General features: G+C 41.5%; 1 protein-coding gene across 2 annotated transcripts in view; it reads right to left on the bottom strand.

Annotated features, from left to right (window-relative positions):
* The window catches only part of ADAM17 (ADAM metallopeptidase domain 17), a 50,703-nt gene extending 33,858 nt beyond the window's left edge, over positions 1-16,845 (bottom strand). The window contains exons 1-3 of one of the 2 annotated variants that reach the window (XM_026518643.4): positions 16,535-16,845; positions 5,691-5,823; positions 111-241 (exon numbers count right to left, since the gene is read on the bottom strand). In XM_026518643.4, the coding sequence (XP_026374428.1) occupies positions 111-241; positions 5,691-5,823; positions 16,535-16,619 (349 nt within the window). In that variant the 5' untranslated portion in view covers positions 16,620-16,845. The remainder of the gene's footprint in view (positions 1-110; positions 242-5,690; positions 5,824-16,534) is intronic. The other variant, XM_057309002.1, reaches the window with a different exon arrangement.
* Positions 16,846-17,584: the final 739 nt, after the last annotated feature.

The following is a 17,584-nucleotide window of genomic DNA, read 5'->3' as shown; positions in this document are numbered from 1 at the left end:
CTTCTTTGACACCCCTTTTTCCTCCCACCAAAGAAGAATATGCAATCAAACTAGATCTGGATACCTAAAACCCCCAGACACAAAGGCAAACAAACAAGCTCCATACTAACCAACCACGTGTCCGCTGAAGAAGTCTTGCCATTTCACGGTGTACTCACTTTCATCTTTACCATCTACCACCACGACTTTGAAATTTTGGGAAAAGCGTTCAGTACTTGATGTCAGGTACAATTTAAAATGCCTAAAGAAAGAATGCATTCATATTTTAGTCTAAGCACATAAAATTTTACTCAAAGCACATAAAATTAAACTTACTTAAAAAATAAGTTGACAGGGAGTTGACATTAATAAAACACTATGCAAGTTGTAACTACTGTTCTACTAGGTACTTAGCATTGTATCACCTGTAAGACGAATAGAGAAAAAAAAAATTTTTTTTTGACAAGTGTCTGTAGCTGTAAGAATTCGGCAAACCTTAAAAAGACTAGAATGGGGGGGGATTCAAACAGCTTATGCATTCATCTTTTCTGGAGACCGTGAAGAATAAGGAAACACACGTGGATAGTTTAAGTTGGAATCCTGCTTGTCTGAAAAATGTACCAAAGACGGGTATTATTAGAGAGGAATTACTGAACACCTACTCAGCACTACATGCTCTGCTTATACTGTCTCCGCTTCACACAGTAAATACTGACGGATGGAGGTCAATCAACAGACTGAAGGATACACAGCTAGTAAATGATGACACTGGAAACTGAACTTGCTTCATTTCATTTTTTTTTTAAAGATTTTATTTATTTATTTGACAGAGAGAGAGACAGTCAGAGAGAGAGGGAACACAAGCAGGGGGAGTGGGAGAGGAAGAAGCAGGCTCCCAGTGGAGGAGCCTGATGCGGGGCTCGATCCCATAACCCATAATGCCAGGATCACACCCTGAGCCGAAGCAGACGCTTAAGGACTGAGCCACCCAGGCGCCCCTGAACTTGCTTCCTTTCAAAAGCCTGTACTGTGCTGCCTCTAGCAACCAAGTTAGTCTTATTGCTGTGCAAAATTAATAACTTCTACTTTCTATATTTAAAAGCACTCATGCTTTTTTCTCCTTCTAAAGAAAACTTATCTTGAAAAAAATTAATCCACAATTCCTATGAGGAAAATAAATATAAGGTATCCAACACAGACATTAAAATACATACTCCAGTTCTTTAGTCGGCTTAATATTCTTTTGTTTTCTACCAGTTTCAGTCCTGACATAAAATCTGGGTGTGGTGAGCAAGGATTTTTCAATTATTATTTACCCTTACAATGTGTCCATGAACACCAAAGATAAAGGTACGTTTTTGATCTCAACCACAGGAACAAATTTTGTCAGCTGTGGGGTTGAAACTATGAAATGTTACTTCCCTGTGGGTTTGCCTAAGTCTAAACTGCCAGAAAGAATCAGACTGGGACTGTCTCCATAGCAACAAATATTTTTAACTTTTTGAACATAACAAGGTAATTTTAGTTCGCTTGTGGTTTTTTAATGGTCAGAGGGAGAGACAATACATTATTTCAAAAATCCTTAGAACATCTCCTCTTCTCCTAAAACATATCTTCCCACACATTCACAGCTACGACATTTTTCCTCGTCAGTTATGCTGACAACTTTGTTAAAAAAAAAAAAAAAAAAAAGCATCCCTGTTCTAAATGCATTATTCAGTTTCAGAGCCCTTTAGGAGTCTTGATATTACTTCTACTTAATGTTCTTTCCAGAAAAATCACTGAAATTGTACCCTGTTTTCTATGCTAAGAATCTGCTCTTCTATAAAGATAAGGACCAATGGATGGTAAAATTCCTTTTTTCTGACTTTCCAATCTTCACCTTTGAGCTATAAGACCTCCAACAAGATATGTCGGTCAGAATTTATTTTACTTTATCCTCCCAAAATTATGAGAAGTCATGTACTTAGACTTCCTTTAGCATTTTATCTTTCCAAGTTTTGATTTAAGGATTTACAGTAACTACAAACTAGTGTTAATCCACCTGAATTGACAGTATTTTCCTTTTTGTGTATATTACACAATGTCTAATTAAATGTCACCATATATAGTTACCAATTTTTCTTATGATGAGAACTTTTAAGATCTACTCTCAGCAACTTTCACATATGCAAATACAATATTAACTATAGTCACCATACTGTACATTACATCCCCTATGACTTATTTAAGACTGGAAGTTTGTACCTCGCACCTGTTTTTAATGGTCCATTTAGCTGGATATGTATCCATTTCTTTCCTAGTTCTAGCCCTCTTCAAAAAATTTGAGATATTTCACTTTTAAGAGGAATATCTAATTTTTTTTAAAGTGTAACATTAAAAAAATAAAAGTTTAACATTATCAAAAAGTAGTAAAACTATATATATTTTTTAAGATTTTATTTATTCATTTGACAGAGATAGAGACAGCCAGCGAGAGAGGGAACACAAGCAGAGGGAGTGGGAGAGGAAGAAGCAGGCTTCCAGCGGAGGAGCCTGATGTGGGGCTCGATCCCAGAATGCCGGGATCACGCCCTGAGCTGAAGGCAGACACTTAACGACTGAGCCACCCAGGCTCCCCCTAAAACAATATTTTTAACTTCTTCATTACTTTAGAATAATAGTATTTCTTGATTTATAAAACAGAGGAAATGTAACTTCTAGGCAAGCTTCATGCTTTTTTCTTCATAAAATTACCTTTTAACTCCTCATACAATTTCTCAGTGTTTCCATGCTTTTCAACTGCTATTATAATAGTCATATACAAATTTAATTTTATGACGTTGGTTTAAATTACCTTGCCTTCCGCTACTGTCTAAAACCAGAAAATCTGATCATTTACAATTACCATCAAGTAATGAGCAGCATCACATGGGTAAGTTCGGCCCTATATAACTGATCATTTCAAATATCCCACTTTGTTTCTTTTAACAACACAGTGTAACAGAAAGGGCTTTGGAGTCTGACAAACCTAGCTCAAATCCTATCTCTACCACTTAATGTTTGATCTTAGCCTTAACCTCTGAACCTAAGTATCTTCATCTACAAATGAAAATAAACTATTTTATTTAAAATAGTTTAAATAGGGTTAAATGAAATAAACTATTTTAAAATATCTGGTCCAAAGGTCTCCTACACAGTTAGATACATTTTCATTTGAACACTTCACGTGGGGGCGCCCGGGTGGCTCAGTTGGTTATACACCTAGCTTTGGCTCAGATCACGATCCCAGACTCTCTGGGATGGAGCCCCAAGTCTCTTGCTCCCTGCTCAGTGGGGATTCTGCTTCTCCCTCTCCCTCTGCCCCCGACCCACCCCCAGCTTGGGCTCTCTCTCAAATAAAATCTTTAAACAAAACAACACTTAAGATGGAAACTCCGTAAAATAAATTACAAATCTCCCTGCTTCCTTACACAGAGAGATAATATGTAAATACTGTTGAACATTTTCTTAGAGAATCAATGTCATCTATGAGACATGAAAAGAGCAGGAATGTGTGTGCTTATGGGACTATTTCCTCCCATAGAAAAGACTCTATGAGCCACCTCAAACCTAGCTTTAGGGGGAAAAAAAATCCAGAAAGCTAAATTTTGAGTTATTTTGCAGTTTTACCCTTATCCTTTGCTCCTATTTATCTCTTACAACTATATCTGCTCCTTCACCAAAATCCCTATCGGCACAGCAGAAATAGCACAGGCTTGTATTCAAATCCTTTATCTTCCATCTACTAGCTGAGTGACCTTGAGCAAGTTACCCAACCTCTCTGAGTCTCAATTTTTTTTTCCCAAAAGCAAAGTAACGAAAACGTCTTTGTGGAGCACGGTGAGGGTGAGAGATAGCATGTGCAAAATGCCTCCTCAAGTAACTTACACAAAGTAAGTACCGGATAAACTATGACTACTATTATCATCACTGCTCAAATTTGCTATAGGTCTGGAAGCTGGATAACCAATACGACAATATTTTGACATGAACTCTGATAGGAAGAAATTATTCAAAAAGAATCTAAGGATGATGGCAATAACTGAAAAAAACCAAAAAGATATTGTAAAATATATCTGCATAAAATATCAGTTACACATATGATAAATAAACTAAGCATGACTATGATTCAGGAACCAAATAAATAAACCAACCAGAAAAATGGTAAAAGGATATGAAAAGGTAGATACAGAAAAATAAATAACTTACAAACACATGAAAAGATGCTCAATTTCACACAAAATGAAAATCAAGACAACTATGAGACACCATTCCCTTTCACAGGGACAAAAATAAAGGGCTGATAAAACCTCGTATTGCCAAGGGTAACAGGAAACAGGTAAGCTCATACACTGCTGCTAGAAGAATATATTGGGCTAATGTCTTTAGGAAGAAATATGGTAACACCAGTAAACATTTATAGTATGTATACCCTGGACTCATTCTCCTTTCAGGAATGTATCCTATAAAAATACCTAGACAAGTTATATTCACAAAGATATTTATTGGAGCGTTGTTTGCTATAGAAAACAAAAATCACTTCGGTTAAACAATATGTATCTGTGGGTTATTAGCCAACAAACCATTACAATTCTATGCAATATTTATGCAGCTGTTAAAAAGAAGGTAAATCTACTTATCTATATTACCTACATGTACATAGTTCTACATGCGAAAAATATGCATTAAAATCTTTTAGAGGTTTATTGGGGAAACCTCTCTGCATCTGTGAAGTTTGAGGAAGAAGTGAAAATTTCTTATACCCTCCATAGTTTGGTTTTTAAACCAAGTGTATGTATTACTTTCTTTTTTTAAAATATTTGTTGCGGGGCTCCTGGGGGGCTCATTCAGTTAAGCATCTGCTTTCAGCTCAGGTCATGATCCCAGGGTCCTGGGATCAAGCCCCACATCAGGCTCCCTGCTCACGAGAATCTGCTTCTCCCTCTGCCCCTCTCCCTGCTCATTCTGTCTCTCACTCTCTCAAATAAGTAAAATCTTAAAAAGATTTTTAAAAAATGAAGATTAAAAAAAAAAAATAGGCCTTCCCTAACAAATGGGGGCCTAACCTACAGAGTAATTCAGTCCATTTACATTCTCTCAGGGTGTGTTTTGATATTAGTAAAGCTGCCTAAAAAGACTTTAGAACGAGGCCTGCAATTATCTAACAGATTTACATCTGCAAATTATAAGAAAAAGTAAAATTACTGCCCAAACAGACCACATCAATTTATGCCACGATGTAAGAGGAATTCAATATACTCAGAGTACTGAACTCTCTATCCAGCTTACCACAAGGCTGTGGGGTCCTGAACAAATCCTTGATCTCTAAACCTCAGTGTCTTCATATATAAAATAAAGATAATATTTAGTACAAAGGTGATGGTTCTAAAGTAGCACAAAATATTTTAAGGTATTATAAATCATTCAATTAATTAAAATCCTTTGTTAGAATCCCATAAACATTATTACCATCATTAATACTTTCGGAATACCCATTTGCTTGTTTTTAATAATCATCACTTTGAATTTTAGAATAAGCAATATAAGAATTATGACTGACTGTAATTACATCAATTACATATTTTTAAAATGTAACTTCCTAAGTCTCCAGTAAACACCCTTATTTTTCTACTTTTGCCAAATTAAGTTCCCCACTGCCCCAGTATTTTTCTATAAATAGTTCAAATTACCTTTTCAAGGCTGAAAAAGTCAGTAGTGTTTCTAAATGTGTTGAGGCCTGTAGATCCCTTTTTCTTACTGAGTGCTGTTGAATATTGGATAGAGAGAGGATATCGTAGTCTGAGAGTAAAGAATCAAGCTTTTCTGAAACAAAGATAAAAAGGTTATTAACACCTAAAATTACTAATCAACTATAATATCACTAAAATGACAAGGTCTGACAACAAACTTTCTGACATAATGTGTTTTGAAGTGCTAAGCACAACCTATGAAGCATTCTTGCCAAAATAAATAAAAAGCAAAAAAACAAATTAAATCTGAATTTAATCAAGACCTAAATTCCAGTTTTTAAGACATAAAGGGATTAGATTGCCAAATTAACTAACAACCTTAGGAAGCAGTCAGCCACATCCAGAATGCCAGAATTCCTATAGAATAAATGAACCAATTTCTTCAGGAAATAAATGGTATGGGAAAGAAGGGACAAGTGGAGACATAATACAGTGGTCCTCCCTTATCTGAGGTTTCAAGTTCCAAGGTTTCAGTTACCTGAGGTCAGCTGTGGTCTGTCAGAAGGTCAGTACACATGAGCCTAACACTAGGTCAAAATACCTACATCATTCACCTCACTTCATCTCAACATGTATGCAAGTTTATCATCTCACATCATCACAAAAAAAGGTAAGTATAGTAAAATAAGATCTTAGGAGAGGTGCCTGGCTGGCTCAGTCGGTAGAGCATGCAACTCTTGATCCTGGAATTGTGAGTTCAAGCCCCACATTGGGCAGAGAGCACACTTAAAAAAATAAGGATCTTTGGAAGACAATTTTGGTGACTGTAGTCTCTGCAGAAACTAAGAATATGTGAACTGATCCTTTCCTCTTAACAAATAACACTACAGAAGCAATGGTATTCAAAATCATTCCACTGGACTTAGAATGTCCTTACAATATAGCACGAGGAATTTAAAATACAAGTATAGTGTTACTGAGGTTAAATATGCCCATAAAACCACTTTTAAAAGAACTGACCCAATACTCTTCTCTTCCTCTTCTCCTACATATCCTCAATTGGTTCACTTGCCAGTTCATTAATTCACTGTTAGTGCCAGGCTCTGGTCTCAGTAATGACAGAGCAAAGTCCTTGCCTACTGCACCACTCATTTTAATGTGGGAGAGACACACAATGCACAATATAGAGGTCAGTGCTACGGACATGAAAGCAGAATAGCAAAGACAGGGAGTAAGCAAGGCCAGTTTATAAAGAGTGGTCAAAAGAAAGACGCTTCACTGTTACGCAATATTTAGGCAAACCTGAAGAAAACAAGAGGTGAGCATGCTGTTTTATGATGAAAGTAAATTTCATCAAAGTTCATCCAAATCGGGGCGCCTGGGTGGCTCAGTCAGGTAAGCGACCAACTCTTGATTTCGGCTCAGGTCATGATCCCAGGCTCATGAGATCCAGCCATGTAGGGCTCTGTGCTCAGTGGGGAGTCTGTTTCTCTCCCTCTCCCTTTGCCCCTCCTCCAGTGTGCACGTGCTCACTCTAAAGTAAATGCATAAAATCTTAAAAAAAAAAACCATCCAAGGCTCTGACTCATGATAATATTAAATCAAGTGGCAGCAAATTTCGCATTTGTTGGGTGCCACTTGTTTTCCATCAAAATTTCCTTTAAAATTTAATCCATACAAAAGCTGTTTCAAAAGGCATCAATCACTTTTAAGCCAATAGATGGTCCTTGGTGATGTGGCCTTGTTAATTACAATGCTTAGCAGCACTAATGAAAAACCTTCAAGAAACTTACTATTTATTCAACTTTTTTTTTTCTTTTTAACATAGGCTCCACGCCCAACGTGGAGCTCAAACTCATGGGCCCAAGATCAAGATTCATATGCTCTACCAACTGAGCCAGCCAGGTGCCCCTACTCAACAATTTTGAGTGTGTGTTCCCTATAAGACACCTTGCTGGGTGTTTTATTATGTAATCTACACAAACACACCTGGCATAGTATCCCCTTCTCACAGATGAACAAACAAGCTCAGGGAGAAGTATATCACAAAACTAATTTAGCATAGAACCAAGATTTGAACTTGAGCTTCTCTGGCTGAAAACCCCAAGCTTCACAGATGTCATACTTATGAAACTCCTTAAAAATATCCTAGCTCTGGGATGCCTGGATGGCTTACTCAGTAGAGTATCTGACTCTTGATCTTAGGGTCCTGAGTTCAAGCCCCACATTGGGTGGGGAGCCTACTTTAAATAAATTAATTTTTTTTAAAGTTAAAAAAAATATATCCTAGGGGCACCTGTGTGGCTCAGTTGGTTAAGTGTCTGCCTTCAGCTCAGGTCATGATCCAAGGTCCTGGGACCAAGCCCCACATCAGGCTCCTTGCTCAGCGGGGAACCTGCTTCTCCCTCTCCCTCTGCCTGCCACTCCCCCTGCTTGTGCTCATGCTCTCTCGCACTCTCTGTGTCAAATAAATAAATAAAATCTTAAAAAAAAAAAATTCCTAGCTCTTCTTGGACCTCCTACTTCTTGGCCTCCTACTTTGTGAAGTGCCGACCAAACATGACCTTGCCTCCCTCTAAATTCTGTAGCCCTTTGTTAATACCTTTTTTCCTGGCATGTTTGTGTTTTGTCTTATCTCACGAATAGACTGTAAAACAGCCAAAAGGGAGCTGAGTTGTATTATTCAAAGTAACCTTACCTCACAAAACCCAGCATAGCACCTTGCAAAAAACAGCACTGCTGTGTGTACAAATTGCACAAATCCTCGATGCTGAGATGCTGATACAATCCTTCACAGCTCTTCAACTTCCCTGATACAAGTTGGTACATGAATTCAGTTTCATTCAAGATCATAATCACTCCCACTGCCTGAGAAACTTAACCTCAATACTGTAGTGTCATTGTCAATAACACAGGCTATTTGTTCTCAAAGTGTGGTCCCCACACCAGCAGCATCACCTGAGAACTTGTTAGAAAGGCCAATTTTCAGGTCTCCTCTCAGTCCTACTCAGTCAGAAATCCTCGGGTTGAGGCCCAGTGATCTGTGTGTAACACGCCTTCCACGTGATACTGAGGCACTCGGGTTTGAGAACCACTGAACTAGGCTCAAGGAAGCAGCTCAAAGTGAAGATAAAAGCTTTAGGCACAAAGACAGTCCTTATTCAGCCTTGCATTATTTTTAAGAACAAAAATCAGAAACAAGGTAAATTAATAATGGAGAAACAGATGAATTATAGCACTTCCAAATGATAAAAAAAAATCTATAATCATTAAAAATGCTGGTAACAACAGATTTTTAAAACATGGGAAAATACACTATAATATTAAATAAACAAGCGTAGATTCAAAAATCTATTCATATTGCATAATCTTAACTATGTATTAAAATAGGTCTAGAAAAAAGAAAGAGCACGATGGTAACATCACTGGTTATCTTTAGGTATATTTTCCATAATAAGCACTTTTAAAATGTAGCTTGCTAAAGCACTTTAAAATACCTAACTAATGTGTTTCAACTGTAATTTGTCCTCTTATAATAACTAGATATCTCACACTGGATGCCCTGGAGCCATTCCAGACAACATGGTAAAAGCACTCCCCTCATGCAACAAGCAGAGATCCTGCTCTCACCACTGCCCTTCGCTAGCAAGGAGCCTCTCGCATACTTGGTATTTCCCCGTACTTCCCCTCCAAAATTCCAACCACTGGTAATCTCAACTTTCTATAGATTTTTCAACAGGATTTGAAACACTTCCCAAGGGGTTATCTTTTATCTATATCCAAACATCTCCATAAACTTAAGTATAAGCCACTTCATTATCTTTCTTAGCACTCCACAATGGCTGCCCCACACTCTCTAGAATGAGAACACCTTCCCTGCTTTCTACAAGTTGTTCCAGCAGTCCCGTAAACAACTGAGCTTTTCTCATTTTAGCTGGCTACAAACACAAAATTAGAAAACAACAGACACAATTCAAAAGGTCAGACTAGAGTACTACTTTATTTAGGTATCCCCTGCCCAACCCTCACCACTCTTCTCTGCCACATGGTATGGCTTCCCTCACTTGGCCTCCTCTAGTCTTAGAGACTCTACCCTCCCCTACTGCTTTTGTATCTTTGCCACCCTCACAGCTCCCTTCCTGCATACACATTCTGCACTTCACTTTCCTCCCTTCCACCAAACCCCACCTATTCATTTCTTCAACATCTACTGAAAATGTTCCACCTTCCAGGCACTAGGGATAAATGGAAAGAAAGAAAAATTTATTTCTGATATTATGACACTGGAGGAAAGACCACCATACAAAAAAAGTATAAAGTATGTAAAGTACCAAGGGAATTGCAGGAAGTTATGGAAGGACAGAGCAGATGACAACCCCTGCCTGGAGAGCCAAGGATGCTTTCCCAGGGAAACAGTATTGAAATTAAGACCAAAAGGATGAGAAGACCACCAAGAGAAAGAAAGGATAGGGTTCTAAGTAGAGGGCATAACACATACGCTAAGGTCCCCAAGAAACACAAAGCATAATACTCAAAGAAATGAAAGTAACTCACTGAAGCTGGAGGACGTAACGGCACACAGATGGGAAGAGGTGTGAGACAGGAGGCAGGCAGAATTCGGTCACAGAGGGCCGGGGAACTAAGTTAAGGATTTTGGACTGTGGATAAGGCAACAGCTAAAAGAAATTTCACTGTGACTGCAGTGTGGAGCGTGGCCTAGGAGGGAACAAGACCAAAGTCTGGGAAATCAGCTAGTAAGCAGTCAAGCAATCCAGGCAGAGATCAAGAAAAAACCCCCAGGTTTCTGGCATGGGTACATAGGTAGATAGTGGCACCACATTCACAGAGATTAAAAAACACGAGTAGGAGCAGGTTTGGGGGAGGAACTAACAGAAGGGGACAGCTGGATGCTGGAAGATTCTGGAGTTCCACACTACAACTTGTTCTTTATATAGTTTGCAATTACACTGTTCGTTTACAAAGGACTATTCTGCATTAAGTCATCGTATATTTGCAGTTGTGTCACTGATAAATCACACCATGATTTTAGGCAGGGAGAAATCAAATCTGTTTGGTACGGTTTTCAACACTGACATGAGCAGTAAAAAGCAGCTGATACTTCATTCCTTCTACATGTTCTCAAAGAATAAGGAGAAAGCTGGAGCTTCAGGCCTACAATAAACTGGCTTTCTTGATGTAGGTGTGAAGTGGCCTACCGATTTGATAAACCTACCACTCCATCCTGCTTTTACACCCAAACTGTTTCATCTCTGGTATGTGCTTTTATGGCCATTGACTGATACAATGACAAACTATACCCATATTTCTTTCGTCAAGGCCAGAGTCAACACTTTTAAGATAAAACCAATTTTTTAAGTGTTTTTTTTTTTAAAGATTTTATTTATTTGCCAAAGAGAGAGAGAGAACACACACAAGTGGGGGAGCAGCAGGCAGAGGGAGAAGCAGGCTCCCCGCTAAGCAGGGAGCCGATGCAGAACTCGATCCCAGGACACTGGGATCAAGACCTGAGCCGAAGGCAGACGCTTAACCCACTGAGCCACCCAGGTGTCCCAGGATAAAAACAATCAACTGTTGTATGAAAAGAGTCCAGGAACATTTGTGGGCCTTTTACTTAATTTCTCCTTTCTTTTTGCAATACACTGCATGTTCTTGGAATATAACTTGCAAGTATAATGCAGAACCCCCGTAGCCCTCTACTCACTCTCGACTACTCTGCTGTAGGGAGTACAAAGAGTTTCCCAAGAGGACACTATCAGTGTCATGCTCCTAGTTCTGGTGTCAGAAGTGGAAAAGAAAAAGCCAAGACTGCTGTGAAGTGTTCAGTCTGCTTGTGCAGAAGACACGAGACCTTAATGCACTTCAGGACTCCCCAAATTATGCAGGAGAAGGCAGTGACCCAGCCAGGTTACTGTGAAGTAGGCCCTAGATGTGGGTGAATCCCTCCCTGAAACTAAGGATGAGAAAAAGGAGAGCAATGCTCTCTGCTAGGCAGTGGAGCCCAGAGCCTGGGAATTAAAAACTTAATTTTCTGGGTTTACACCAGGTAGGGGGGATGGAGGATGAGCTGCCTCAATAATTCCCTCTCAAGAACTCTTTACCAAGGCGAAGATTCTCCAGCAAGACCAGTCACATGGAAACTCTGAGACCAAATAAAAGTCAACACAACCCAAGAGAACCTCTAAGGAAACCGGGATTGGTCCATACAGCTCTGTAGTTGAAAGGGACACAAATCCAGGTTAGGCAATGAGACTACTTCCACAATTTCCAGCACCCCTGTCTCTTCCTAGACTAAACATTGTATCCTATACTTTCTTCTCATCAAAGAGAAGGCAAATATTTTTGCACATGTTATATCTGAAGTGCCTGTGAATACAAAAATGGAAATATCAAGTGGGCAGTTGGATACAGGAGTACGGAGCTTCAGAGAACAAGTCTAGATCAGAGTACATATTCAGTAGTTATCAGAATACAATCAAATGTAAGTGAAACCAGGGCAGCAGATGAGACCTGTCAAGGCCTACAACTCATGTTAAAAGAAGAGAAGGGAAGAGAAAAATAAATCGTGTGAGGAGGTAGATACCAATCCCCTTGGCTGATTTTAGGGCTAAGTTAAGGGATATATGAAAAAGCACTTGATTTCACTTCCCTACCTCAGTAAAACCCATTTCCTACTCCAGTCCCCCCTCCATCAATCTTTTTCAGACTTTCTTTAAAATTATACTTCCAAGTGAAAATACCATCCCTCACATACAAAATGGTAAAGAACCCAAAAATCTGGTGCGCCGGGGTGGCTAAGTCATTAAGCATCTGCCTTCAGCTCAGGGCGTGATCCCAGGGTCTTGGGATTGAGCCCCACATCGGGCTCCCTGCTCCACTGTGAGCCTGCTTCTTCCTCTCCCACTCCCCCTGCTTGTGGCCCCTCTCTCGCTGGCTGTCTCTCTCTCTGTCAAATAAATAAATAAAATCTTTATAAAAAAAAAAAACAAAAATCAATGACACTTGGCCTCAAAGGACACCTACACTTAATGTTCTGGAAACTCTGTAGAAGCCAAAAGGATTTCTCCCAATATCTCCACCATGGCTCTCTGCTGAACTCCTCATTCTACTCTAGAAATACAGTTTATCTCTGACTAGTTCAAAGCAGACTGGCATGAAATCTCCTTTGGAACAGTTAGGGTGGTTAAGTGTTTCAGTTTCAAAGGAATGCAGCCTGTAAGCAAAATGAACATCAAAAGAGGAAGCCAGATGTCAAAAATATTGAGCAAAATGGGGCTGTCAATAATGAAAAACAAGCACTGCAATGTGGAGAATCCCCACACCAATAACCTCAAGGTAAATTTCAAAATTATGTTTCAGATACAAACCTTCAACCCTCATCTGTGACCTATATTTTTTCCCTCCACCCACTACATCCTCTTTTATTATAAGTAACACAAAGGGAAAACACTTTTGAAATCAGAGTGAGACTTATACACCCCAGCTGCAACTTCAACAAGATATCATGATGACTAAGTTCACATGACTCATAACTTTCCTGAATTATGCAATTCATAACAGTTCAATTGAAATCATCTTGGGTGTCCCGTGGAGTACTCCAAAAGCCAGGATCCTAGTATATATTTCTATCCTTCAGAAAAATGATATCAAATCCCAGGGTGCCTGGGCGGCTCAGTCAGTTAAGCATCTGCCTTCAGATCAGGTCATGATCTGAGGGTCCCGAGACTGAGCCCCCTGTCAAGCTCCCTGCTCAGCGGAGAGTCTGCTTCTCTCCCTCTCTCTCCCTCTGCACCTAACCACACTCTTGCTCTCTCTCTCTCAAATAAATAAGTAAAATCTTAAAAAAAAAAAAAAATCCTTCATCAATATTTAGTACCGAGAGGCACATGGCTGGCTCAGTTGGTAAGACATGCAACTCTTGATCTCAGGGTTGTGAGTTTGAACCCCACATGGTGGGTAGTACTTTAAAAAAAAAAAAAACACAAACACAAAAAACTTAATACTAAGCTTAGAGTAACATTTATAAGACCAGTAGGCTATAATAAAACATGCTCTTTAACTATAAAACTATTTGATTTTGACCAGTTCAATCTAAATAATGGTACGGTTAAGTTAAGAAACTAATCACATCTGGAGCCTTCTCTCTCTCTCTCTCTCTCTCTCTCTCTCTCTCACACACACACACACACACACACACAAAGTCATTCTTCAAAAGAAAAAATACCCACAAGGCATATATTTATCACTGCAAGAATGTGACAACTCGCTATACCTTTCTGAGACTCATTTTTCTTACTGTTTTACTTTAAAAACTAAAACATGATCTATCAGGTTCCTTTCAACTCTACAGTCTCTAAGTGCCCCCACCAGGAGCGTCCTTATTTTCCCTCTTCACCTACCTAAACTTAAAGTCTGGGCTTGAGTATCACCTCCTTCAGGTAGCCTTCAATAACTTTCCCAGGCTAGGTTCAGTGCCTCTCAATGATAAACAATACTTGTCATAGGGGCGCCTGGGTGGCACAGCGGTTAAGCGTCTGCCTTCGGCTCAGGGTGTGATCCCGGCGTTATGGGATCGAGCCCCACATCAGGCTCCTCCGCTATGAGCCTGCTTCTTCCTCTCCCACTCCCCCTGCTTGTGTTCCCTCTCTCGCTGGCTGTCTCTATCTCTGTCGAATGAATAAATAAAATCTTTAAAAAAAAAAAAACCCAATACTTGTCATAATGTACTGTATCACTCTCCTCCATGCTGTTTTGGAACTATTTAGATCTCTCTGTACCACTATGCAAATGCTTTTTGAAGATGGATATTATCTGATCTGTTTTCAATGCCATACATAATACTTGCACACAGTACATGCTCTTCTAACATTATGTGAATAAATGGATAAGTCTATGCATTTTTCTGGCACTGGTGGTCAGCACTTTGCAAATAAAAACACACAGTTAAAAAAAAAACCTCTATGATCTGTGAATGTTGTGGAGGATTCATCTAGAAAGTAAGGTTTTTATACTATGTGAATCCTTAGGATTCACACTACTTATTTTACCACCTGTGAACAAAAGCATGATAATAAAAATGAAACAGCTGTGTTACAGTAAAAATCTAATTTTAATATCTCAAAATACATGTTTGTTTTCATTAACATTTATCTTTATGAAGTAGATCCTTACTCTATCCCTCCATCCTGACCACCACTATCTCAAAATTTTCCTTCAATATATACTGACTTATCACATCTCAGCCCTTCCCAACAAGCTCCCTTTCCTGTCATTACACTAGTCACCTGTAATCCATTTCAATTTGAGATAACCACAAAGCAGCTGTTCAGGTGAGAAAACTAAACACCTTTAATACACTCAGTCAATTAGAATTTCTGTCCATTAGGGGTGCCTGGGTGGCACAGCGGTTCGGCGTCTGCCTTCGGCTCAGGGCGTGATCCCAGCGTTAGGGGATCGAGCCCCACGTCAGGCTCCTCCACTGTGAGCCTGCTTCTTCCTCTCCCACTCCCCCTGCTTGTGTTCCCTCTCTCGCTGGCTGTCTCTATCTCTGTCGAATAAATAAATAAAATCTTAAAAAAAAAAAAAAGAATTTCTGTCCATTAAATTAAAAACTTGCCAGGTAAACTAATCTGAAAGTTTTAATTAGCTATAAAGAAAACCCACATGGTGTCTCAATCTGCACAACACTACAGGTGGAATCATGGTGGGATTTGGAGACCAATACAACCATGAAAAATCAACTTTGCACACTGGGGGGGGGAATAAACCATGTTTCATACTTAATTACTAAACTGTCTTATATGTCAACTTCTGTAAGGCAAAGAATCCTAAGACTTCAGAAGTTTACACAAATTTCACATCTCTTAATGTAGTCCATCCTAAAATCCAATCTCTTTAGAAAACCTAAATAAGAGTGGGTGGGGGAAGGGATAATTGGGTGACGGGCATTAAGGAGGGCACCTGATGCAATGAGCGCTGGGTGTTAAATGCAACCGATGAAATCACTAAATTCTACCCCTGAAACTAATAATACACTACATGTTAACTAAATTAAAATTTTAAAAAGATGTGGGGAAAAAAGGGGGGGAGAGAAAATCTAAAAACCCTCTACTTCCTGGGCACAAAACTGATCAAATTGGTCATCCCTGATAATTTTTTTGTTTAAAATGGCAAGAAAGGCATTCAAGCGGTATCAAAGAGCTGGCTTGGTAGGTTTAAGCGCCCCCTCCCTGCACCCCCAATAAGCTACAATTTAAGTAAGTACATGCTTACAAATTTCGCAAAACACAAGTCCAAGATGAGTTCTCCAGTCACCGCCTTCCAACCAGATAACTACATAAGAACCTCCTACAGCAGAAATTCTAGTTCGCTCCTTGCAGAGCCAGGAAGAGCTGGGGAGCTTTGGGCCCTTCCTATCCGCACCCCCCACCCCCACAAGTCCTGGCTTTGGGAGGAACACCTCGGTAGGGCAGGGACCTGGACCACATCTCCCTCCCCAAACACGAGCCAACACCATTCCCCCTACCGCTTTCCCAAACACACTCTCCAAACACAAACTCAGGAGGCAGACCCCTCCCAGGCCCTCAGTCACTCCGGGGCCCCTTCCAGTATCCCTTTCCCATTCAGAAAGACAAGCTCAGTTCCCTTCCTTCCCTAAACTCCGAGAGCCACACCCCCTTCCTGCACCAAAAACTTAGGGACGCGCCACCGTCGTCCAATACCCCGCCCCTAAACACCTGAAAGATCCTGCTCCCCTGCTCTTCCCCGAAAGCAGCGCGCTCCAGGCGCCCAGCGCCGGCCCTAAGCCAACTCTCCCGGGTCTTTACCGAGTCGCTCCGGGGACTCGTCCGGAGGTCGCGGCGCCAGCACGAAAGGAACCACGCTGGTCAAGAAGAGAAGACACTGCCTCATGTTCCCGGCCCGGCCACCGGCTCCACCTCTCTGGGCAGCCTTCGCCTGACGGGGGCTCGGGACACTGCTCACATTGGGAGAGAAGGGGATCCGCCCGGCCCTGCCCCTCAAGCCTTTTTCCTCCCGCGCCGCCTACCGGAAGACTCTAGAGCCCGGCTCGAGGCCCCCGGAAGTGCAGGCAGCGCTCCGAGAGGGCGGCTCAGCCCGCTTCCGGCCGTCGCCGACCCCCGCACCGCCCACAGCCGGAAGGCTGGCGCCGCGCGGCATGCCGGGAGCCCTCACCCCGCCCCGTGCGGGCGCCCCGCCCCCTCACCGCACCTCCGCCCTCCCCTTCCGTCCCCCAGGGGCGCGGCCGGCGCCTCCTGCTCGAGGCAGGCGGAGACGTCCTGACTCGACCCATCCTGGCCTCGCCTGTGTCCCCGGGTGACCGCCGCGAGGGAGGCTGGAGCAAGCGAGTAGGCCCTCAGAGGCGCGTCCGCCCGCCTCCGTGGTCTGGGTCCCCCATCTGGTTAGGATCCTCGTTGTCCTTTTCACCGCAAGGGCTGTAGAAACCACCCTGCGGCAGGGCAGACGCGGAGGGGCGCCTGGCCCGGTGTGCTCGGGGGAAGGACCCAACCACGAAGCTCCTGGGACGCAGGGCGCCAGAGGCCCTGCGCCTGACCCCAGAGAAGCGCCGTCCACGCGCCAGCCTACCGGACACATGTGGAGTGTCCAGCCCCGCTGTCTGCGCCCAGGGTGCGGCCACCGGCGGCGTCCATTGTTAACGAGCAGGGCTTGACGGAGGGAAATGAACGCGAGCTCTCTGAACGCGCGTTTTCTTGTGGGCCCCGCTGTAGGCAGAGGGTCTGCAAACTCTAGCCTTCACTCCTCATCTGTGAGCCCAGGAGCTAGAATCTTCCAGCCAACCTTTTTAAAAAGTCAGTTCTTCTTGGTTCGTGTAGCTTAGATTAGAGATTTCCCAAAGC

Source organism: Ursus arctos, unplaced genomic scaffold, assembly GCF_023065955.2.
Source record: "Ursus arctos isolate Adak ecotype North America unplaced genomic scaffold, UrsArc2.0 scaffold_8, whole genome shotgun sequence".
NCBI lineage: Eukaryota > Metazoa > Chordata > Mammalia > Carnivora > Ursidae > Ursus > Ursus arctos.
This window is presented reverse-complemented; position numbering and strand designations above follow the sequence as displayed.